General features: G+C 38.1%; 1 protein-coding gene across 1 annotated transcript; it reads right to left on the bottom strand.

Annotated features, from left to right (window-relative positions):
- Window positions 1-1,212: 1,212 nt before the first annotated feature.
- Window positions 1,213-22,842, bottom strand: fes (FES proto-oncogene, tyrosine kinase). Its single transcript, XM_023953501.2, has 18 exons — window positions 22,521-22,842; window positions 21,289-21,462; window positions 19,782-19,878; window positions 19,473-19,656; window positions 16,171-16,308; window positions 15,958-16,077; window positions 15,648-15,770; window positions 13,676-13,865; window positions 12,849-12,923; window positions 12,077-12,283; window positions 11,553-11,675; window positions 11,227-11,280; window positions 9,705-9,823; window positions 9,527-9,621; window positions 9,314-9,437; window positions 2,572-2,729; window positions 2,337-2,459; window positions 1,213-2,270 (listed from the first exon to the last, which is right to left on the bottom strand). The coding sequence occupies exons 1-18, from the start codon at window positions 22,737-22,739 to the stop codon at window positions 2,128-2,130; spliced, it is 2,466 nt and encodes an 821-aa protein (XP_023809269.1). The 5' UTR covers window positions 22,740-22,842; the 3' UTR covers window positions 1,213-2,127.
- Between the last annotated feature and the right edge of the window lie 843 nt (window positions 22,843-23,685).

Raw genomic sequence — 23,685 nt, 5'->3', positions numbered from 1 at the left:
GTTTGTTCGCCGCCACTACAGCAGTAACCTGTTGAATAACAGCCCACACCCATGCAGCTATTACTGGCAGGCACATGGGTGCCACTGAAATATGTCAGGTGCCTTGTCGTGACAAGACAGCGTGTTTAAAAACTGTATGGTGTGATCCTGCAAAGCAAAGGTCACGACACTTCTCTGTTTCTGCATAAGAGCAGCTTGAACAGGAGATGGTTAGAGAGCTGGAATCAAACCACTGCTACAATCCTTCAGTTTTGGACAAGTCTAAATGTTTGGACGGTGTATACGTCCAAACAGAAAAATTAAGTCAAAGAATATTTGAATTAAGAGTTTGCTGTGCTTGCACAAGTGTTAAGAAAACAGATTCTAGTTTCCCTGCATTGTATTTAAATGAACAAAACATCCTGGTTTTGTTCAAATAAAAAGATCTCTCACCACACTAGAACCTAACTGCTACTACTTCAAAATCACTTAGTATTTTTTAAATGTATTTTTATCTGGAGGCTATCCATTACAGGGTTGGCACATCAAAGCATTTCATGTGCAAATTTGGCAGAGGTACCAACCAGACTGTGACTGTGGCCCAAGTATTTGTTTTCTTTTGAATAAAATCTGAAAAGTTGGTCAGATTGAGCCCATTCTGTATTTTATTTTTCTACATTCGAACCTTTTCTTAAACTAAGACCTAGAATATTGAAGCAGATTGAATATATTTAGGAATTATTCTAGATATGATGAGATAATTACAGAAAAGATGGTTCCTGCTTTGTTTCTCTACACCTATACACCACTTGATGGAGGGGAGGAAGACTTTTCCCATCATGCATCCACAGCTATACTCCAACGGTGTTCTTGGTTTTGCTTTTCACCATTATTCATCATTATAAAAATTAAAAAATGGTACAAAAAACATGTAACACTAAAATATGAACATGGGACTAAACAATCAACGCAGCAACATCATGGGAACTTGTAAGTTTATACTGAAATTCTTTCTGATTTGGAGATGTGCTGCTTCTGTGACTCATGATCCTGAATTTAATATTTTATTATTTTTACTTTTATCATGCAATGATGCAATTTATAACTATTCTCTAGGACAGAAACAGCAGATGAAATCCCAAGAGGATACAAAATGTAAAAAAGTGCATTTTTTTCTGTAGTGGTAGGAAAAAAGAGAGCATAACATTGACAAAACAGCAAGTCTGTGACTAAAGCAGACATTAACATGGTCTTTATTTGGCAAAAGTTCTGTGAATTTGTGTAACATTAAATTTAGCTTGTTACATCTCTGCAGAAACTTCAACCACACAAACCAAATTAATTGCAGAAACTAGAAAAAATAAAAGCAGATTTCTTTTCAAGTAAAAAAAAACTATAAAAAAAAGTGTTTATTTGCACATTATTTTAAAAATTGTGTGGCCAGTGCTGAACGGACCCAGAGAGAGGGGTTAAGGTTAGGATTACGGTTGCGGTTGCCGAGCGCAGCTGTTTCTGCAGCTCACCGCTCCTCCAGGGAATTAATTGAATACAGAGAACACATTTCACACACCTAGGTGGCCAACAGATTATGGGACTTTAACTTTAAGTTTAACTTTAAATATATGCGGCCAACAACAAAACATCAATTTCTATCGCTTTTTGTGATGGTCGCACATAAATAACATCAGCCAAAAAACAAACAAAAAAAAGAAATACAACTAACAGTGCTTCAATTCAGGATGTTGTGTGTTTTAAAAACACCTTTACAGACATTTTAACTGCTTTTCTGATTAAAAAAAGAAGTTTTTTTAAATCTGTCACCATGTCAGAAAAGATGCATGTCTACAGGCTCAGAAATGAAAGAGTTGCATTATGCATTTTGCATAAAATACATTTGCAATCAGTTAAAAGCTGGTTTGACTTCATTACTTTTGTCTGACACATGGTCACGACACGGTCATTTACTTTCTTAGTTATGCTTTTTACTGAAAAGCCAGAATTGTGTGTCATGCAAAGCTTTCTTTCTCCACAATAGAAGGACACTAAACCATTACTTTTGGCATTAAAGGGTTTTTATTTGAAACTCATCTGCTGAGAAATTGGCTGATATGCAAATAGAAAAAAAAAGAGATCAAATTTAAGGTTTTATCACGTAATCTTTTTGTATATGACACTAAGATCAGCACGGAGTTTCTTGAAACATGGTCTGTTTTTGGGGTCATACTGCCAGCAGCTGCTCATCATCCTGGAAATTTCCACAGGGCAGTTATGCGGAGCAGACATCCGGTACCCTGAAACACAGGATTCACACTCAGGTTAGATGGCCAGGCTGACAAATGTTCTGCAGGAGTCGTCACCTTTCTCCACCTCCTCTCGTGTCTGTTGATTGCCCATGCTTGTGTAGGGCGTCATTCCCAAAGAAAAAGTCTCCCAAAGTAAAATTCCAAAACTCCAGACATCACTCTCTGTAGTGTAACGACCTGGTAACAGCAGGGGGCAGCATTGACAAAGGCACAGATTGATCATTGCACAGAGGAGATTTGGAAAATGTTTCTTGTTGTGACATCATATCAAAGGCAGTCAGTGTTTTACCATAGTTCAGGGCCTCAGGAGCTGTCCATTTGACAGGGATCTGTCTGAGGCCACCCTCTGTCGAATACACGCCGTCATCCCGCTGACGGGACATCCCAAAGTCACTGATCTTCACCACGTTGTTTTCTGCAACCAGACAATTCCTTGCTGCGAGATCCCTTGAAAACAAAAAAGAGAGGAGATGTAAACAAAATATGATCAAAAAAATAAGAAAGAAAAAAACAGGATGATGTGCTCAGACAGAAACAAAAACTCTGCAAGATGACTGACAGAACTGAGAGGGCCACAGAACAAGTGTTCTTGTCGTTTCTTTGGTGTGGAGTGTGGGTTTATTTTGACATGGAGCATTTCAGTCTGAGCAGCTACCGGGAGCTCCCTTGGATCTGTCCCCACCAAGAGAAAAGCTTGGTGTAATGATCCCCAGATCTCAGCCTTCTCTCTTCTACAAATCCTCACATCCGTCACTAATGGCTGACTCACAGGTTTTTAGACACAGATCCTTAATGGTAGAAAATCGTACGCTTTCATTGAAGGCTTTTTGTCACAGTTTCATGCAAAATACGTGTTTTATTTTCCACATTTGTGTAGAAATGTAACAGCAAAATCATATCTGTACATCTGACTCCTTTCTCACAGATCCAGAGTTTTTTGAGTCTGTGGTTCTGTTCTTAAAGCCTGGGTCAAAAAGTGAAAAAACATTTGAAAAAATCCTGTGCTGTAAAAGAAGTGCTCAAGCTGAAAAAAAGAACTTGGATAGAACTGTCTCAAGCTACTTTTTTTTTTTTTTACCAGAGCCAAATTGCAACAAAATAAGAAAACCCAGACATATTTTGCATATTTTTACATTTTGAGTTTTGGTTGCTTTTACAATAATGAAATGTGATTTCCGTCTTTCCTTTTTTTTATATTTGGTTGAATCTCATAAAGCATTCAGTCCTTTGGTTTCCTGTTTTTCTTTGTCTCTTGTAGTGTCTTTTGACACTTTTTGGCGCTTAACTCCTAAACTTTTTCAGCTATTTTAACCATTCAACTATTAAAATGTTCAGCTCTTTCAGCCTTTTCCAGTTATGACTTTTGGTCCTTGAACTTTTTAAGATATTCCTGGATTTTTGCCCATGATGCAGAAACTCGTTGGTTCGATACCCGGTGCTCGCATTTTTCACAAATTATTTTTTTGTTATTGTGCTGTTTTCACTTTATTTATGGTCAACTTTGATAATTTCTTTCTCTTTTTTTGCCAATTATTACCAATTAAGTTTCATTTTCATTCAGCAATAAAGCATTGCACCCTGCATTTTCTTCTGGAAATGCAGCTTCTTCTTGTTTTCACATAAATTGTGAAGTCAGAATTCTGTTTTCAAATCAGCACATGTTCTGAAGACAAAAATAAATAAATAAAAAACAATTTTTAAATGATAATTTCAGAAAATGACTGAACTTTCAAGTGTTTCCTGTGCTTTACCAATTCCATTAATTTTCGTATCAACACGCTTTTGTTATTTCCGTATGTGCAAACTGGCAGCCACGCCTCCGCCATCACCGAGTATACATGAGGAGAGAATGGATATTGAACACATTGCAAATGCTTTGAGCATCTGGAAAAGCGCAGGTAAATCTAATACATTTTTATTGTTATTTCAGATTGTAGCTTTTTTACTCAAAACAGAAGTTGGATTCTCTAAAATCTCATGGTTTTTTTTTTTTTAGATAAAATCTAATTTGAATTAGAATTAAAAAACATTCTGGTGTGTCCCTTATTACTAACAGTCTCATATTCATCTGCTGAAATGTAAACAGTTCTGACGGAAAAGTAAACCTTTTTTTTATATTAGTACATGTGGAAACCATGCTTGATAAGGATAAAAGAGGGAGTGTGAGGCTGTTTAGAGGAAGAAGGAGTGATAGATGGAAAAATAGAAGAGCTAAAATGAGAGTGGGGACTCAAAATAGGGACCATCACTGATTAATGAGAGATCTGACTGCCATAAGCTGAAAGTAGATTCATTCTGTATACAATAACAGGTGGAAAAGAATTGGAGAATAGGAGGATGGAGAACTAAATTTAAGATGAAGAACTGATTTTGAAACGTTTACTGGTGTCAAGTTATTGACCAGCTAGATGTAAGAAAGAAAAAAAAAGAAGGCGAGTTTCGGACAAAAACACATTTAATCTATAATGACGTAGCTTCAGATGCACAAAAACCGGAACATGAAAAAACAACAGATTTTATGAGAAAGCTGAAGAAAACGTCAAGCTAAATTGTATTTAATAAAAAAAAAACTGTCTGATTGACAAAGAGGCTGCAAGATGCTGCCAGCAGAGAGTGCAGCTGTGCAGCACCTTGGGTTTGTAGAATTCTGCAGGTTAACAAAAAGCGATTGAAGCCAAGTATCAGTTTTAGAGTGGAAGTTATAGAAGAAGCAGTGCTTTCCAGAGTTCAGGGACAAGTTGAAACAGAAAAGCTGGGGTCCCAGAAGACAGGGAAAGAACATTTAGAGCAATGAGGGGAAACAGCAAAGAGGAAATCTGCAGTAACCTCTGGAAAGAAGGACAGGGATGAAAGAAGATGAAAGAAGGAGACTTGGTGGAGGAAAGAGCAGGCACTGGAAAGCATTCAAAGGAAGAGGCTGACAGAAAAAACTAAAATATTGTTTAAAGAAAACAGAGAGGAGCACTGGACCAGTAGATATGCAGCAACAAGAAAGGAGAATAATAAAACAGAGATGTATGTTTGAAGGAAAAAAGAACAGAGACATATTTGTACCAAGGAGTCAGAAAAAGGTAGAATATATAAGCGGTGGTAGAGGGTAGAGAGGCAAGTCTATAGGCTTTTTGAAGGTATGCATTAAATACAATGTGACTGCTGCGTGAACTTTGATATTTCCGTTCCGTCTGCAGAATTTCTACTAAGGCTGAGAGAAAAAATGATGATTTGTATATTGTATTTGTATTCACAATATGAAAATACATCTGTGCAAAAGTTTGGATGTTGTTTGTTTTTGTGGGCGAAAGGCAGACAAGGTGCTGAGGCCGACTCTAGGATGACGTCATGACATGGGCGACACCCACAAGGAGTGAAAGGCGTAGCCTCAGAGATCGAGTCGTCTTACTTCTGGCTCAGAAAATAATTCAGAACGAAAACTAGTATTCAATTAAAAATGTGTTCTTTGGTGTGCCAAAGGTAATAGATCATCATAACATGGATATTGTTTACTATAAAAGGCTTGAGAATGGTATATGCCCCTATAATATCAGATGCAAAAATGCATTTGGAAAAACCCTGTAGGTGTGACATATAAGCAACAATCGGCAGGCCACAAGCTCCCTGTTCCGCTCCATCGTGATAAATCCACTTGTAGACGACTAGATCCACATACGTCTTACGGCTAAAACTAGACAACTGGATAGCTCCAATATTGCTCACCATTTTTGCTTTACCGCTAATATGTTTTGCAAGGGGGAGACCATATAAACAGAGGGATGATGGGAAACGGGGGGAGGCTTATTCTGCACAAACTGTTTCACCCACAACTCAAAGAAGCATTTTTAATGAATTACTGCTGCTCTGCAGAAACTATATCCTAGAAAACAACCCAGGTTTTTTTTTTTTTTTGCTAAAAACGGCATAATCATAATTAAAAGATCATTGAGAACAATTCACAATAAATTAAAACCTGATCGGAGTGGGACTTTAAGACAGAAGTGAAGGCAGTAATGACAAGAATAAAGAACAGAAAACTGTTTTATTCAGACGGTGTTATATGCAGCTTTGGTGACGAGGGAATTGAAGAGTTTTTGATCCAACCATTTGACCTGATTTTGAAGTGTGAGGAAAAATGTGGGTAAAATGTAACCTTTTCTTTTCAAACAAAGTTGATTTGTATAGATGTAATAGCCATAACAATTTCAGATGAATATCACTCATATAATGTAAGTGTGCAGCAGGGAGTGAGGAGAGCACAGCTTCATGTCAAGAGAGACGGCCACAGATGAAATCTTTGCTTTAGTGCTTTAACGCTGGCAAGGAGCAGAGAGGAAATTGTTAAAGACTAAAGATGTGAGGAATAGAGGCAGAGTAGGCGGATAAATGCCAGAGGTTAAGATTTCAAAGTAAGAGGTAAGGAAGAGTAGATAGACAGGAATGAAGCCATTCTTATGAAGAGTGGAAGAGGGAAGACTGAAAGTACAGAAGGGGAAAAAAGCTCAAAAATAACTATAAGCAAATCAGAATTGAGGATTGGATTAACATAATGTAGTTAATATGGATCAATATGAATGAATGAATGAAGAATGAATATACATCAGAAGGAAAAATCAGGGTGAAAAATGCGCGACCAAAGCAAAAAATTTCAACAAAGATTTTTTGTAAAAATTGGGGAAGACAATGATGAAACTAGAAGTTGGAAATATAGCAGAAAAAAAGAGGAATTCCACAGATGAACTTTATCAGCTGTAGTTAGATAAATGGAGGAAGCAGAAGTTAAATCAGATGTAATTATTTTTTAAAAATTAAAAACTGAACAGCATTAACCACCACCAGGAGCAGCTTTTACATTAAGACCCACTCCAATGAAAACTGGGTTTTTGGTGTTTTTTGTGTTCTTATGATGGAGGACTAATAAAAAAATTAAATTAAATAATTATTTCTTTATTCAAATCGTTGTGAATCAGTGGGAGAGATAGTAAAGAAAGGGATGATGATTTACTTTTGGGTTGTTAACAGAATTATTTAAAAAAAACTAATGAAATAGGGCTGGACAAAAAAGATGGTACCCATAAATTAATATTTTGTTGCACAACCTTTTGAGGCAATCACTGCAATTAAATGGTTTCTGTATTTGTCAATGAGCCTTCTGCACCTGTCCACAGGTCTCAGGTTTGACGGGTGTCTTCTCCAAATGGCATGTTTCAGCTCCTTCCACAGATGTTCAATGGGATTCAGATCTGGGCTCATAGAAGGCCACTTCAGAATCGTCCAACGCTTTTCTCTTAGCCATTCTTGGGGTTTTTTGGCTGTGTGTTTTGGATCGTTGTCCTGTTGGAATACCCCTGACCTGCGACTGAGACCAGGCTTTCTGACACTAGGCAGCACATTTCTATCCAGAATGCCTTGATGATCTTGAGATTTCATTTTACCTTGTACAACTTCAAGACACCCTGTGCCAGATGCAGCAAAGCAGCCCCAAAACAGAACTGAGCCTCCTCCATGTTTCACAGTAAGGACAGTGTTCTTTTGGTTGAATGATTCATTTTTGAGTCTACGAACATAGAGCTGATGTGCCTTACCAAAAAGCTCCAGTTTTGCATGTTTTTGCAATTTCCAGTCTGGCTTTTTTCTAATTTCCTTTCAACAGTGGTGTCCTCCTTGGTCGTCTCCCATGAAGTCCACTCTGGCTCAAACAACAACGAATGGTGTGATCTGACACTGATGTACCTTGATCTAGGAGTTCACCTTTAATGTCTTTGGAGGTTTTTCTGGGCTCTTTGGATACAGTTCCAACTATCCATCTCCTCAATTTGTCATCAATTTTCCTCTTCCGGTCACATCCAGGGAGGTTGGCTACTGTCCCGTGGGTCTTAACCTTTGAATAACATGTGCCACTGTCTTCACAGGAACTTCAAGCTGCTTAGAGATGGTTTTATAGCCTTTACCTTTATGATGTTTGTCTATAATTTTGTTTCTAATGTCCTGGGACAATTCTCTCCTCCTCTTTCTGTTGTCCATGTTCAGTGGGGTACACACCTTTTCACCAAATAGCAATGTGACTATTTGTCTCCCTTTAAATAGTCAGACTGACTGATTATGGGTTTGAAAACAGCTGTGATGTCAATGAAAGGACATACCTGAGTTCATCATGACCCCCTGGACAATTAGTTCTCAATCTTTTATGGAGTTACCATCATTTTTGTCCAGCCCTATTTAATTTTTTTTATATAATTCTGTTAATCAACAACTCAAAAGTAATGGCTCATTTTGATTATTTAATTTTCAATACATTTTAATTTATTGTTACTTTTGAACATTTCAAGTCATTTCAGTGAGCATTGTGGACTTTCTTTCTTTAAATGAGGGGTACCAACAATTTTGTCCAGCACTGTAAATTTTGGCATCACATCACATGATCGTATGAATCCGTGGAGTTCCTGTCAAAACAGGACTTTATAGCTTTGAACTTTGTGGTCATCCTCTTAAAATCCAGGGCTTAAAACCCCCTCAAATGCAGCAATGTTGAGTTTCTGCCTGCTACAACTGCAGCAAGAAAGCATCTGGAATATCCTTCTATAAGAAACCATACAAAGTAAGAGTTTGAGAAAGTTGAGTAAAGTTATCTCGAAAATAAAGTTTAAAAATATCTTGAAACAACACCAATTTTAGCAGTCATTACAGGAAAGGTATGATGTGTCTGTCCTAATGACCATAGTTATTTAGTCAGGCTGTACTAAATGTAATTTAAGAGGGGAAGCCAATAATAGTATTCTCCTAATCAAGTTATGCTATTTTTATTGAAACCTTTTCAAAAATGTTCTTTGCAGTCTGTCACAAGCTCAGTCAGATTCCAGCTGCACTTTAATGAAAGGTTAGAGGAATGCAGCAGACAAATGCAAAGCTGGAAAGATTTTACAGCAGCAGGACAGATTAGTGCGAGCTAATTAGACCCAATCAATTCATTAACTGAGCGTCACCACACTGAGTCAGGCTTTTTAACAGAGTAGACAAGAGCAACGTCCCCGTTGACCAACCTGTGGATACATTTCTTGCTCTCCAGATACTCCATGCCCGCTGCCACATTTTCTGTCATTTTGACCAGCACCTTTGTCGCCAGACTGTGGCCTTCATTCCGCAAAAAAGTCAGAAAATCTCCACCTTAAAATGTTCAGAGAAGTGACAACAGTAAACATTTGAGAAACTAACCACAGACGGTGTTTATTAAAGAGGCAGAGATGGCATCATACCTTGGATGAGCTCCATTATGATGTAGATGGGCTGCTTCTGTGTGCAAACTCCGATCAGCTTGACAATGTTTGGATGGTCATACTGCTTCAAGATCCTGCAGATCAAACAAGGAGATTCTGCACTTGATGTGTGTATGTAAGCGTTTGTAGAGGGGGGGCGCTGAGTTTGTGTACTGACCTGGCTTCCATCAGGAACTTGCTCTTGTGCTCCGGAGCCAAATTCTCCCTGCAGGTTTTCACAGCTACAAAAGTGTTTTCAGAACGCAGCTGACCTCTGTACACCTCTCCAAAGTTACCCTGCAGAGCCAACAAAACACTTTGGCTTGTTTTTAGTTCTTTGCTTTTCTAACAGAAGGGGAACATTTGTCAAACTAAGCAACGAATCACTCTTTATTTGCAGCCTTCACAGCTGAAACCTTTCCTTATGACTTTTTATTAAAGAGCCACTTTGTGCAGTTTTGCTAAACAGACTCTGTAAACTTGTTTAACATGAATGCTCCTAAATATAAGTGTTCTGACTAAAGGAACCATTTAAAAAGTAGAAAAGTATGGGGAAAAAAATCAACAACTGATAAGAAAGGAAGTGATTGTCTAATATCAGCCTCAAAAGAGAAAATAAACCAATGTTTTGAAGTGAAATTCTAAACTATCATGATGTGAGCCAATCGACAAAAGGCAGATTTAATTCTATGGCACATTTCATGTACAAAGACAATTCAAAGTGCTTTACATAAAACATAAAAAAACATTCAACAGAAATATTTAAGGAGTGATCATTCAAATAAAAATTTAAAGTATATTGAAATAACAACTGAATTTAAAGTAAGCTTAAAAGAAACAGTGTAGATCTAAACAAATAGAGAGAACCAACCCCGAAATGCTCGCCTGACCTAAAATTATACCAAAATCAAACCTGAAGGATCACCATGAAGTTCATAAAAGAATCTTTAAAAAAAAAAGATTTTTGGGCTTCACCAGCATTATCAATATCCAGTCAGGTAAAAATGACATGAAAGAGGTGGGACACAAATGACTTTTTTGGGAGAGTTCAAGGACAACAGCACTGCTGAGGAGCACATCTCATCTTTAAATCTACATTTCTGCAAAAACAAATATTCTAAAGATTGATGAGACATGAGAGCAAAATGTTTTAGACGGATTCATTTAGGGGCCAATTGTTTTTTTTTTTTTTAGAAAGCCCAGACATGTTTTCATAGCTATTCTCATTCCTCACACGTCATCACTAAGGGTGTAACAATACATTTTAACAACGATTTGATTCATATAAAAATTTTTGGTTGCTGATACGATTCATAGTTGATGTTGGTTCATTTTGAAAGATCCAATTCAATCCAATTCACAGACCTAAAATCCATCCAGGACATCTTTAACCAAAACTCAACCAGTGGGATTGTTCTCAATCCGGATTTATGACTTCTTTGATTAAAACAACTATGAGAATGCTGTTAAATACTGTTTTGGTGTCATAGAAGCCGTTTGCGTTTGGTTCTGTTATTGTTATATCTACCAGTTACGCAGTTTCTTTCATCTAAAAATGTCACATCACAAAGTTTGCCTTCAAATATTTTTAGGAGATGTTTCTGCAGCTAGCAATGGCCAACAATTAAAAAAGAAATATTATAACAGATTTTTTTACTTGCACAGTTTCTGCATTTCTGTAAAGAGATGGTTGAACCCACCCTTCCAATCAGAGGGCCCAAAATGATGTCATCATGCTCCAGAGCCCATTTATCCTATGTGAGTTTCATTAACAACAAAACAGATACAAACAGAGAACATAGAGAGGTTATGTCACAGGAAATGTTTTAGAATAAACATTCTTTTGTACATCCTTTATGCAGTAGCAGTAATACAGTGAAGCTTTAAACCACACAGAATGACAACATTCTGTACCAGTTACATGTGATTACATAAAAATGTTAGAGTGAGTGGACTTTTTCAATGTCTATGTAGCTGTGCTTGTGTGTGTTTTTGTGTATGTGTGTCAGGTGTTTCATAGCCTTACTTTCAGTATTGGTTTCTTCAAGACAACATCCGACCTCTTGGTGATGTGTTGCTGTGATGACATTAGGTGATGGATCAGCAGTGGGATGCTGGGGAAACCTTCACCATCCAGACGATACAAATTCTACTGACACACAGATACCATTAACAGAGGTGAATTATGTGGAAGAAATGGAAGAAAGTCGTGAAATACAGTGTATGTATATATATATATATGGATAATCTCCAAGGGGTTATTCTGGAAACATCTGTAATATATTTTTAATCTGTTTTACTTGTGAACATACAGAAAAAAGCCCTACCTTAAGGGCAGTCACATCAAAGCACATCTATCATTTCCTCACATGTACGAACACAGTAAAAGATATTACATCTATTTCAGTCTCATCAATCATGACAAACTTGTGTGCATTTGAAAAAAAAATGAAGAAGAAATATGGGCTTGGACGTGAATGATGTAAAAATATTGAAATGCAGGAGGTGCTTCTCTGAGGATCTTCTCTTGCATTCAGCGATTTTACTTACATCCGTGTCCTGAATGAGGAAATGTTTGCAGGATCCATCCCACTGCACAGAGAGAACATAACCTTGCTTCTCTTGACTCTTCCGCACAAGGAAGTCTCCATCATTTTTCAGCAGCTCCTGGACTTCTAGTCTGGGAATGGCTCCGTGGTACCAGTCCTGCTCATCCAAAGGTCGATTTACGTCCTGCTTGGGGTTGGTCGGTTGACCCTCAAGGCAAAAATAGAAGAAATCACAATGTTTACTAGACTCAACATAAAAGGCAAAATGAAAAACAATAATGTTGGATTTTAGAAAGGAAAGGATAAAAGCAAATATTTAAAACTCTCAAATAAATCCTCACACACATTTTTTTTTTTTTTTTTTTAGTTATTTGAAGGTTCAAAGAGTGACTTTGCAGGAGGGCTCGCAACGTTTTTCCCTCTAACAATCACTGAAATAGAAACCTGGTAGGGAGAACTAATTCAATGCAGGTATGACTTGAAAGCAGAATGTTAGCTGACAAAGGCCGACCTCAAAAAGTCACAGTGTGCCACGAGAAACCCCCAAAGGATGTCCCATTAAACTGTGTCACTTTCTGCACAACATGATTTATAGCTTCTGGAGCGAAAGGTCTGAGCGTCCAAAGCCTGACACTGTGGTGAAGTTACATTAAGGGAGGCATGGGAGAGGGGAGGGGCGGTGACCTTCAGCAGAAAGATTTGTTCCTCCTAAAATATTAATGCAGCTCAGAAGTTCTCTGCTCTTTTTTTTATATAACCGTCGTGAAACTTACCTCACGCCTGAACAAGCTGCTCAGGTTATTTATGATCCCATCCACGAGGAATTTACCAGAAGGGAGATTGTTTTCCTTATATGAACAAAAAAAAGTGACATGAAAAGGGACAAAATAGTCAGCGGAGATTCATCCTACAACAACCTTGAGGTTAAGAAACAACAACGATCAATTCTGTTAAGAACAAAAACTTTTTTGAGAATAAAACAGAATTCTGTCCAAAGGGATTTTAACTTGCAGCCTGAAGTAATGCTTTTTTATATCAAACTCAACCTGACAAAAGTATGATGTTTTATTCCTACTAATACTAAATGATAATATGTATTAAATAATAAAAAAAAGATTGTAATTTTAAAAGTATTTTCAAAAGCAATAAGAAAAACTACCTTTACATTAACTTTCGTTGTTTTTTCCAAAAAAGATTAGCAAGTTATTAAAAAAAGTTTTTTGAATACATGTTTTAACTAAAGTGGGTTTAATCTTCAGGTTCTTGACATTTGTTACTGCGTGCATCCAGCACCACATAACCACATTCACATCTTTAGCATTAAGACAGTTTGATGCTGCTTTGTTTGTTTCTATTAAAATCTGTTCCTTTAATGACAGATGTCATTTTCGGGTTTGTCCTTTTTTTGAACATTTCTGGTCATCGTCTGTTAATCAGTAAACTGCTTCAACAATTGTTGTGTTGGCCACAAAAATAAGATTAAACCAACATTATGTAGCATTTCAAACTCAAAGGTTTGCCTTTACCATAAAGCCTCTTCATAAACAGATGATTCAGACTTAAAAAATCTTTACAGATCAAAAAGAATTCCTGAACCCACATTGCTTGTGGTGGATGTCAGAGAAACAGAGTCCATGTCCAAAGCACTGGGAGGTTCTCTGGAGCCCAGCTGGTCTAGTTTCTCCTTCAGAAGAATCCTCTGAACCTCCAGCTTGGCTCTGATTCCCTGAGACAGAAGAACCTGCTGTCTGCACTCCTCCATTGCATGTCTTTTGCTGAACTGGTAGACCCTGAAAAATACAGTGAATATCTGAAACCCCAGAAAACAATTAGACTCTAAATGTTGTCACAAAACAACTGAATAATCCAAGTGACCCACATGAGTACAGATAACACAATGAAATAACAGTTGAAGAGTGCAGTCAAATAGAAAGCTTGTCTGTAATCAGCCTTGGAAACCTCATCACTTGGATCTGAGTGGCGCTGCTGAGAAGCAACTGCCTGTTGCAGCTGCTCTGGTTGTTAGTATCTTTATTTAAAAATAAAATAAAATAAAAAAGGGCGCTGCAACAACCGAATTTCCCAAGCTGGGATCAATAAGGTATCTTTATCTTATCTTATCTATAAGCTGCACAGCTGCATCTATTTATTAAGCTTTAAAGTGGCTGCCTTTGACCACCATGACCGGACCTTCTTGACCTGGATGTGCACCAACAACTCATAAGCAGAAGTGTTTTTTGGCTTTTGTATAGACCAAAAAAAGGAATGTGCACTAGCATCATTAGATCCCAAACATACAGTCGACTAAAAAGTAACATAACAAAAGGCAGAGAAGAAAAAACACAAGCAAGAATAAGGGATACGCTTAAAGGAAGGTTTTACAAAGACTGAAAGATTAAATTTGACTCCGCTTGGAAAGAAATGAACACATTACCTGCACTGTTTGTTGAAGAGTCTGCTGAAAAAACCCTGATAATGTCATAGTCAGTGTTTTTCATTTTGAATATCATGTAAGCTTTATGGAACAACAGTTTTTTGCCGTAATTGAGAGGTTTATGATTAAAACAGCACGATGTGGCATCTTTAGAGATGCAGAGGCCGGCAGTGAGAGTGAAGGGTGCGCTCCATCAGAAGGATAGCTTAAGGATAAAGGAAGACAAAGAGAGTGAGTTGGCTTGAGCTTTTAAGGATGGAGGAAGATGAAGACAATGGAGCTAGGAGGGGGAGTTTGACAAAAAAGATGCAGGGGGCGGTAACTGATCTACTGTAATGACATCCTAATGGCAGCAGCCGTAAGAGGAGGGGATTCCAGTCAGTGGCTGCAGGTAATTTCATTAAAAGAAACAATGAACTTACAGGCTATAATTATTGTTTATGGCAGCTATTTAAAGAATATTGACAGCTTTTAGACAGAAATGCCAAACTGCCTTGTTCCTGCTGCTTTTCTGGGTAAAGAAAGTGTTTCGGGGTCTTGTGATTCTTAGAAATCTGATGTGAGAAAGATTTTACATGAATAAAATAAAAGACCTCGTCCTGATCTCAGAGAAATTAATCTGGCAGCTGCATGAGGTCCAGACTTCATACTGCTTCCCCTGCTGCTTTTCACAATGCGTCTTCAAAATACACATCAAAGGGCAGCATAACCTTTACCCAACCAGACTTACACAACCATATGTGTTCCCCTGCTAACCTGAATAATCACCTTTTTGTGAATAAACACATTGTTCCCACTTTTTCTGCAGCAGCTTGCAATCACTCAATCACTCCCACCGGACTGCAAACCTCTTCCACCTCCAGACAGCCTCATCAACCAAGAAAAATGAGGGGATTGAGCTTCATAACTCCGAACATATCGCTGTGCTATTATTAATAAGGCACTCACTTCCCCCTGGGGGCCACACTGCTTATTAGCTTCTGTGCAGTTAACAGCACACTGAACTCTCCTAGTGGGAGGGACTGCCTGCAGGGGCGTAATTTTTTCAATTTGTCTTTGCAGGTGCAGAAACGTGCATTCTTTTTACTTTGGAGTCTCCTTTGCAAAGTTTACATCTGTAACCACCACCTCATCTCACCTCTGCCCTTTTTTGACTCCCCCCTGCTCCTCTTCTAACTCCAACTCCAGCTGCTCGACTGCACTTTGCTGAGAGCCCAGAGTCCGCGACAGCTCCAGCAGTTCCTCTTCTATTGCCGTCAGTCTGGGAGATGAAAGCAAATACATGATGTGAGGAGGGGAAGTTTGCTGTGTACAGAACAAATGGATGGAAACTGGGAGTTCCCAAATTAAGGGCAAAGAAGTAGTTGTGGAAACAGTAATATAGTAAACTGGAGTTGTGCAATCTAAATAAGATTGCTTGTATTTTTTTTTTTTTTGGGGTTTTTTACTTGTGCTGGATCCTCTCATATGTGAGATTGTTCAGCTCAATTTCTCGGGGCTTCAAATTCTCTGAATCCTCCAAAAGGCTACAGTCAAAATCAGCACACGCAGGAATCTCTCCCATGGACCTGCAGTCACAAAAACAGTAAGACTTCTGGTTAGGACTCATCATTTCATGATTGTTCTCCTATGCTTGAAGGGAAAGCAGTGCCTATGCGTACCTGTTCTGATGGACAAAGCTCTCATACTCTTTGCTCGGGTTGATCACAGTCAGGACATTTGACATCTCTCTGTGAATGCGCACTACATCATGATGGAGGAGGGTGGAGATGTCAAAATACTCCTGCAGGATCTCTTTTCTGGAACAGATGCAGACGCAGGAAGTCAAAAACTGACATTTGATCTGACAAAAGCAGTAAAATTCAAGCCCCTTTTATCATTAGTTTCATTATATCTTGGGGTCCTTTCCTTCAAATCAACAATGGAACAGAATAAAATAATGAAGGCAGCTTTTTGAGGGCGCCTTTAGATGTTTTTGAGGTAAACTTGTTAAAAATATCTCGAATCTTGATTTCGTTTTTGAGTTGATCAGAAACCTCACTGATGTTTTTCTCATGCATTTATGTGTTTGATCTTTCACAATGCAGCTCCTAATTTTACAGTTTGATAGCCTTCAACCCGCAAACCTGCAACCCTTGTACAGAAAAGGTGTAGAAATATGAAGGGAGGGGTCCGGCTTAGTGAAGATCAGAAAAGTCCCTGTTCAGGCCATGAACTTGGTTAAGCAGCATACAATTGTGAGAATGTGCTTTTTGTCAATAACTTGCCTCAGTTCCCTCTTTCTTTTCATCTTCTGTTTTTTTTGTCAGAGCTATTTCCAGACCACCAAAGGCATAGTACTCTAAAGCTGACACGTGGCACGTGCACTCATAGAGCCCTAAGGGTGCTGTTTTTTTTTAAATTAATACTAATGAATTCCTGTTAGACATATAAGACTAAAAAAAAACCTTGCTACATAATCCCACCGAAATTTTTCGTAACTATTTTTTTGTAATACAGGGTTTCTGAGCTGCTTTGTGGTTCCACTCGGAATCAGAGAGAAAGCGAGAGAGTGAGAGACATTGAGAGAAACTGTTGCTCCTACAGAGACCTGAAGAGACATGACAGTGAAACAGCTTGAACCTCTGAGTTCTGGTCTAACTACTCGCCATCCACTGATTCAACAACCTTAAATATGGTTATTATGGCAGAAAAATTCTCAAGGAGTCCATTTCTACTTTTTTTTTTTTTACTACAGATTAGAGCTGAAGGCTTTTTGTGTTGGACAGGTTTTACTATCACAAAAAGAGGTTATATAGCTTCAAGAAACTAGAGTGTAGATTTGTATAAACCCCTTTCTACTTTTGCCGGAGGTCTGAATACGGCACATCAACACAACACATAACAGGTCGTGCTGGGACAGGAAGTTGGGTACTGAGTTCAAAATAATACACCAGGTGAAGTTTCAAAATAAATGAATAACAGTCATAGCCACTTCATAACTTCCTCCCTACAAGTCTGACACTACGGTAAATGTATCGGTTAATATTTTCTGATTATCAGTCAGTTTCACAATCTTTTGTATTAAAATATTGCCAATAACAACAAAAGCCTGTGGGTCTGCAAACTGAGGCTCTGGAACCACATGCCGCTCTTTCATCCCTCAGTGGCTCTTTGGCTACAGCCAACAATGCTAAAGATTTGAAGAAAGAATGAGTTTGCAGTTTTGATTAATTTATCTTAGATAATTCAGCTTTGTGTTTACATTTTAAAAATGTCAGATTACTGATCAAAATGATGGTAAAAGGTTTAATCTACTGTCAGGGTGGTTTATTATTGCAGTTGTCTTACAGCACATATTCTGAGCATCTGCACAACCGTATCTAGTTGCTGTTCTGAGTCAAAGTTCTTAAAATGTAGAATTGCATCAACAGGTATAGATTGTTTTTTTTCAAATTATATTTTACACCACCGATGATTTGCACAGTTGGTTTGGCAGAGAGTTTTACGCCAGATGCCCTTCCTGACACAGCCCTGTATTTTACCCAGGCTCTGGACTGGCACGGGGGGACCCAGACTGGGGCCCCTTTGTGGCTACATAGCTAGGCAGTAGCGTGAAGGTTCTTGCCTAAGGATCCAGATGATAAAAGAAGAAAAAGGATGACTGCACACTAGTCGTCATGATGATAGAAAAGATCATGTTTCCTGCATTTTTATTTCAAGTAGCAGCAGGAGGATCTTAGTCGTCTCATGTGGTATTTTATTTTGAAAGGAACTTCTATGTGCTGCTGTTAAAAGTAAAATAAACAAGAAGTTAAAATTGTTAATATATAGAAAAAAAGCCCATTGTTTTTATTGATTTATTTTAAATATTATAAGTTTAATATTAAACTTTTTAAAAAAACAAATGGTTTAATGGCCATAAAAACATAAATGAAGTGTATTTTTTCTAGACAGGATTTTGTGGCTCTGGCTTTGTTCCAAATGGTTCGTACAGGGTTAAATGTTGCAGATCTCTGCACTAATCCATTTCCAGTAAGATCAGGGTTCAGGTATGCTTCAAAGCTTCATGTTCCTCTTGTTCTGGGCGCATGGCGATGTGAACTGATAAATGTCACTTTTGAATGAGTATGAAATGTTTTTCTGCTGTGTATTTGGATGTTATGCCGAGTCTTTGCCTCAAACTAAAATGTTAATTTTAGCCATCAAGTCATTAAGTCTCAGCATTGTTCACAAATGTTCCTACCCCCCCCCCCCCCCCCCCACACACACACACACATACTGTGATTGCAAACAGCGGCGCTGTAAGAAAAAAACATTTGATGCAAAAATCACTGTTTCCATGATGAAGCACAGCCGCCAGCTTCATCATTTCTAAACCTCCAAAGATGGATATAAACATACAAATGGAAAATGCAAATTTTTTCAAGATTTTTTGCATTTTTTTTTAGCTCCTAACCTTGAGCAATGCTGCCAAGTGCACCTAAACCTGTATAAAAGCTGAAAAATATTGGGATCATTTTTACATTTTATTTATTTTAATATTTCAAAAATAGGAGGAACAATTTGATCTTAGATGCAAAAGTCTTAAAAAAGGGCATTTGTCAGCTATTTTTTAATGAAAACTTGTGTCACACATGCAGGATTATTGTCCGCCTCTGATCTTTTCTTGAATAGCCTGCAGCTCAAAGTGTAGCTATAAATGTCAAACACAACACAACAGTACTAGTGGTTACTACAGGAAGTGTCCTTCGTACAGCTTTGTCAAAATGTTCACAGCATCATTTCACCCTTTCTACAGGCCTGAGAGCAACTGTTTATATACATATACATATATATATATATATATACATATATATATATATATATATATATATATATATATATATATATATATATATATATATATATATATATATATATATATATATATATATATATATATATATATGGCAGACACAGACAGATGGGGTGTGGATCTTACAGTATGAGCACCATCTCCTGCTGGAGATTCTGGATTGCGCTGAGCAGGGCAGGCTGGATCTGACTGTAGTGGTGCTGATGGTAAACCTGAGCAGCTCGCACAGACAACACATACTCGTTATGGAGCTCGTGGAGTTTGACTGAAGCCTTGATGTAACGCTCTCTGTTCTTGTCTCGATCCTTGTCTGCACACAGACAGAAAAAAGTTTCACTTAAAAAAGTAAATGTTAGGTTTGCACCAGAGAAAAAAAAATCTGTTGTCAATGTGAAACTGACTGTTAAGAGAAGTAATAAAAGCTGGAATTCCCACCTTTACTGGCATCCTGATGCTTCCTCTTTGCCTGAGCTACATCTTTCACTGCCTGCCTGTAACTGCTCTTGAGCCTCTCCAGCTCTGTGTTGGTCACCTGAAGCACACAATGCAAAAAAAGGACAACTAAATGTCATTTTGTTAAAGGCCCCATCATCAAGTTTATTTTATGGTAGGAGCTTTGAGTTTGACAGATCTGTTTCACTCTTTTCAAAGTAAAGTTGAATCCGGAGGAAAGAATTTATTTTGATGATGGTTTGTTCTTATACTGTGAGCCCATAGTAGAGCTTGAATCAGTAACAAAAAGAGTTCCTAATATGTTTACTTTAAGAACTTAGTTTAAATATTTCAACATGACTGTGTTAACTAAAAGAGCGGAAATGCAGAAGCACTGAGATCACAAAGAGGTTATGAATGGTGAGGGGGAGTGGGGAGTACAGACAGACTAGAAATGTACGCAGCAGATAACAGTACGTAGTTGGCAAACCTGTGACATTTCCCCTTAAGAACATAAAAAATAAGAAGCGGCGTCCAAGTAAACCAAATAAGCTTTTGCCGACTGCTAGGGTCCACATTGCAACACCTACCTCACTGTTGGTGGCTTAGTCATGCCAAACCACACAGTGACTCTCGCAAAGCTTTCAGAGCTTGGTGCACATGGCAGGGCAAGAACATTCAGATAAACAAAGTGCCTGACAAGCAGCCGTGCTGCAGCCCTGTATGGATCACTGAGAACGTACACATCATTTGCTTGATGTAATTGGGTAATAAAAACAGTGTCGGACAGCTACCCCACCATACATTTTGCATTCATTTAAGTCTATGAAATCCGGTTTGACTGGTTTATAAAGCTTTCACCACAAATCTTATCTTACAGGCAATTTAACATTTTGTTGTGTGTGAAAAGTGCTCTTTAAATCTACATGCAGTGTTTGATTTTGCAGGGGGAATCTGTGTTTGCTGTTCTCTGTTTATGTCCAAAAAGGAAATTCAGAACAACTCAGATATATTTTCACTTTCTAAAAAAAAAACACTTTAGAAAAAACAAACAACAAAGAAATGTCATATGCATCTATACTTTGGTGAATTTGTTTGTAAAACACAGTGAACATACGAGATTATTTAGTTACTAATCTATTGAAAATATTGACCATATTTCAGTTACGCAGTATTTATTTGCATAAATTAATTTTCTGATAGAATAATGTCAGATGTTAAAAGAGGAAATGAAAAATAAAGTCACACAGATAACATCTTTTTTTCTTCTGCAAAGTGCTTTATCTGATTTGGAGGTCACTCAAACTTTAAGGGTTAAAGTTAATTTGCAACTGTTTTTGAACAGAAATTCAGTTCTGAATAAACATTTTAGGTCTTCTGGAAACAAAAATGTCCCCTTCTGCTCAAATCTAAGCATCAGGTTTTCTGTAAGAAAGGAAAAAGGTCACAGAGATATGTTTTCTGAGGCAGCGGAAACTCTGTGCGGTTGTGTGTGTGTGTTTGGTTGCACCTTGTTGAGCTCCTGCCTCAGAAGTGTCCACTGTTCTGCGTAGTTTTTGCGGAGCTGCTGCTTGTCTCTGATGAGCAGAGTCAGCTTGCTGATGGGACCATTCAGCAGGTCCTCAGAGCGCATCTTCATCAACTGACTGAGAGACTCCGTTTGCAAGACCAGGACCTCCCATGACTGTCAGACACGAACAAAGGATAAGGGGTGATGGTCAAACACAGAAATCACCATTAACACAAGTCACAATCATAGATTGGTCTTTTAATTATGATTATGCCATTTTTAGCTGAAATAAAAAAACCTGTGTGGTTTTCTAGGACATAGTTTCTTAGCAGAAAATCACCAGCGAGTTGTCTGCGGTTTGTTGACGCAGAATGAGCCTGCGCCAATTTCCCATCATCCATTTGTTTGCACTCTCTCCCACTAGCTTACAGCCCCTCAAAACCCCAACCTAACTTTAGTGGCGCAACAAAAAAGATGAGCAATATCGGAGCTATGCAGCCGGACAGTTTTGAGCCAGATGCCAGCTCTGATGAGAAACATGGATCTTTTTGTCTGCACTTGGATGAATTGGGAAGAAGCGGAGCAGGGAGCTTTTGGCCCACAGATTGTCCTTTGTACATAACAAATACATGCTTTTTTAAACTACATTTTTCCATCTGCTCCTGATTCATTAGGATTTGAATAAAAAATAGTCAAAACATTGTTTTAATCTCTTCTATCATGTGAAAAATGCTACAAGAACTTGTTAAAACCACCAAAAACATGATTTTCATTGGAGTGGGTCTTTGAAAAGAGATGAAACCATTTCAGTACATTCTGACCAAAGTTTTTTCCACTACCAACATCTACTAGGGTGATTGTAAAGTTTGCAGCTCGCCAGGATGTCCAGTTAGCTTTTCTTATAACCCATTTCTACTTCTAAGATAGAAACATCCTGAATACCGCAGCTCTGTCCATCATAGACTCAGTTACATTTCACCTCCAAGTAGCCCCACAGAAATGGTTTTTTCCTAATCCCTTGGAATACTAAATAATTCACGTAGATGTGCTGATCAGCTACTCGGAGGAAAGCTCTGCAGATAAAAAATGCAAAGGAATGTGCAGCTGCAGAAACTCTTTTCTGGCCCTGAGTATCTTCAATAAGTTCAATAGTTTATCATTTTAAAAAAATGCTGTTCGATGTAGAGTATCTGGAATGCCATCAGCCAATTAAGGAGCAGAAAGGATCTCACCTTGTTCAGCTGACTGATGTAATCTTGTCCGTTCTGAGGTCGGTCCATCTTCTCCACCAAGGCAGTCATGCTGTGGAGCTGCACGGAAAACTCCCGCTCGCTCTTGGCTCGCTGACCCATCCACTTTTTCATGACCTCCATCAGGTGGAGTTCAGAGTCCAGCAGCCCCATGACGGCTGTGTGTGCCTGTGGACACCACAGGTCCTCCCCAAAACCCATCCTTTGTCAGCAGTAAACTGGTCCTCTGTCCTGAGAGGAGTTGAAACAAACTGCAGAGCTTAAGCAGCAGCTCCAGTGACTACAAGTGTCTATCTCTCTCTGTCCTTGGTGGGGTTTCACTTCCTCATCAGCAAAAAGCCAACAGTGGTTCACATAAGGCAGCACTTCCTCATCGTATGCGAGTTTGGTTTAACGTTCAAACTTTAGCAGGACTGCATTACAATGCCTGTTCAAACTTTCAATTTTTGTGTATATTATCACAATAAAACTGCACTTTTATTGCTAAAAAAATGTACGTTTTAAACAAATGCAAAGATAAAAGACGAAGATGCTAAATGCAAACGCATCAAAGCCTTGTTTGCTGTACAAACATCATAGTGTCACAAATGCTCAAACTTCTGTTTCCTTTTCTTTCTAGGCCACCAAAAGATGAAGGTCATCTTTCAAACCTACTTTTATGTTGCATGAAATAACGTGTAAAAACCAGGTTTAACAGGTTTAATAAAAAGTAAAACATGTTTAATTTTCTATATAGAACATTTGAGTTCTAGAAAATCTAGAAAGAAAACTTTGCTTTTTTAATCACAGATGACTTTAACATAAATAGATTACTGTGGTAAGTTACTGTACGAGTGCTTCTTTTTCCAACAGTAGCAGCTCATTCATGGACTGCAAATATGCTCCTATATTTTCCCTGAAAAGTCATATATACACGATGGCTTTAGTACGCACACACACACACACACACACACAGACAAGAACACAAACAGATGAATCACATCTATACATCTGAACAAACTCTTGCTGTTTGCTTTCATCTCCTGTCCTGTTGAGCTGTTTTAGATGATAATCTAATAATTTAAGTCTGGGTCTTAAAGGAGAACTACAATGTTATAAAAAAAAAAAATCCTATTTCTGTACTGGAGCTCATTATTTTTGTCTCTGA

Source organism: Oryzias latipes, chromosome 3, assembly GCF_053564925.1.
Source record: "Oryzias latipes strain Hd-rR chromosome 3, Olatipes_Hd-rR_3.1".
Classification (NCBI taxonomy): Eukaryota; Metazoa; Chordata; class Actinopteri; order Beloniformes; family Adrianichthyidae; genus Oryzias; species Oryzias latipes.
Note: the sequence above shows the minus strand (reverse complement) of the source record. Positions and strands in the feature narration are given on the sequence as shown.

What these genes read in the sequence shown, in the direction of transcription:
- fes (XM_023953501.2), bottom strand. Translation starts at nt 22,739, where the DNA reads ATGGGTTTTGGGGAGGACCTGTGGTGTCCACAGGCACACACAGCCGTC. An exon ending in AGCAAGAAATGTATCCACAG is followed by an intron (nt 2,730 to 9,313) that starts GTTGGTCAACGG and finishes TTTGTTTTCAAG; the next exon opens with GGATCTCGCAGCAAGGAATT. An exon ending in TCCTGAGGCCCTGAACTATG is followed by an intron (nt 2,460 to 2,571) that starts GTAAAACACTGA and finishes TGCTGTTACCAG; the next exon opens with GTCGTTACACTACAGAGAGT.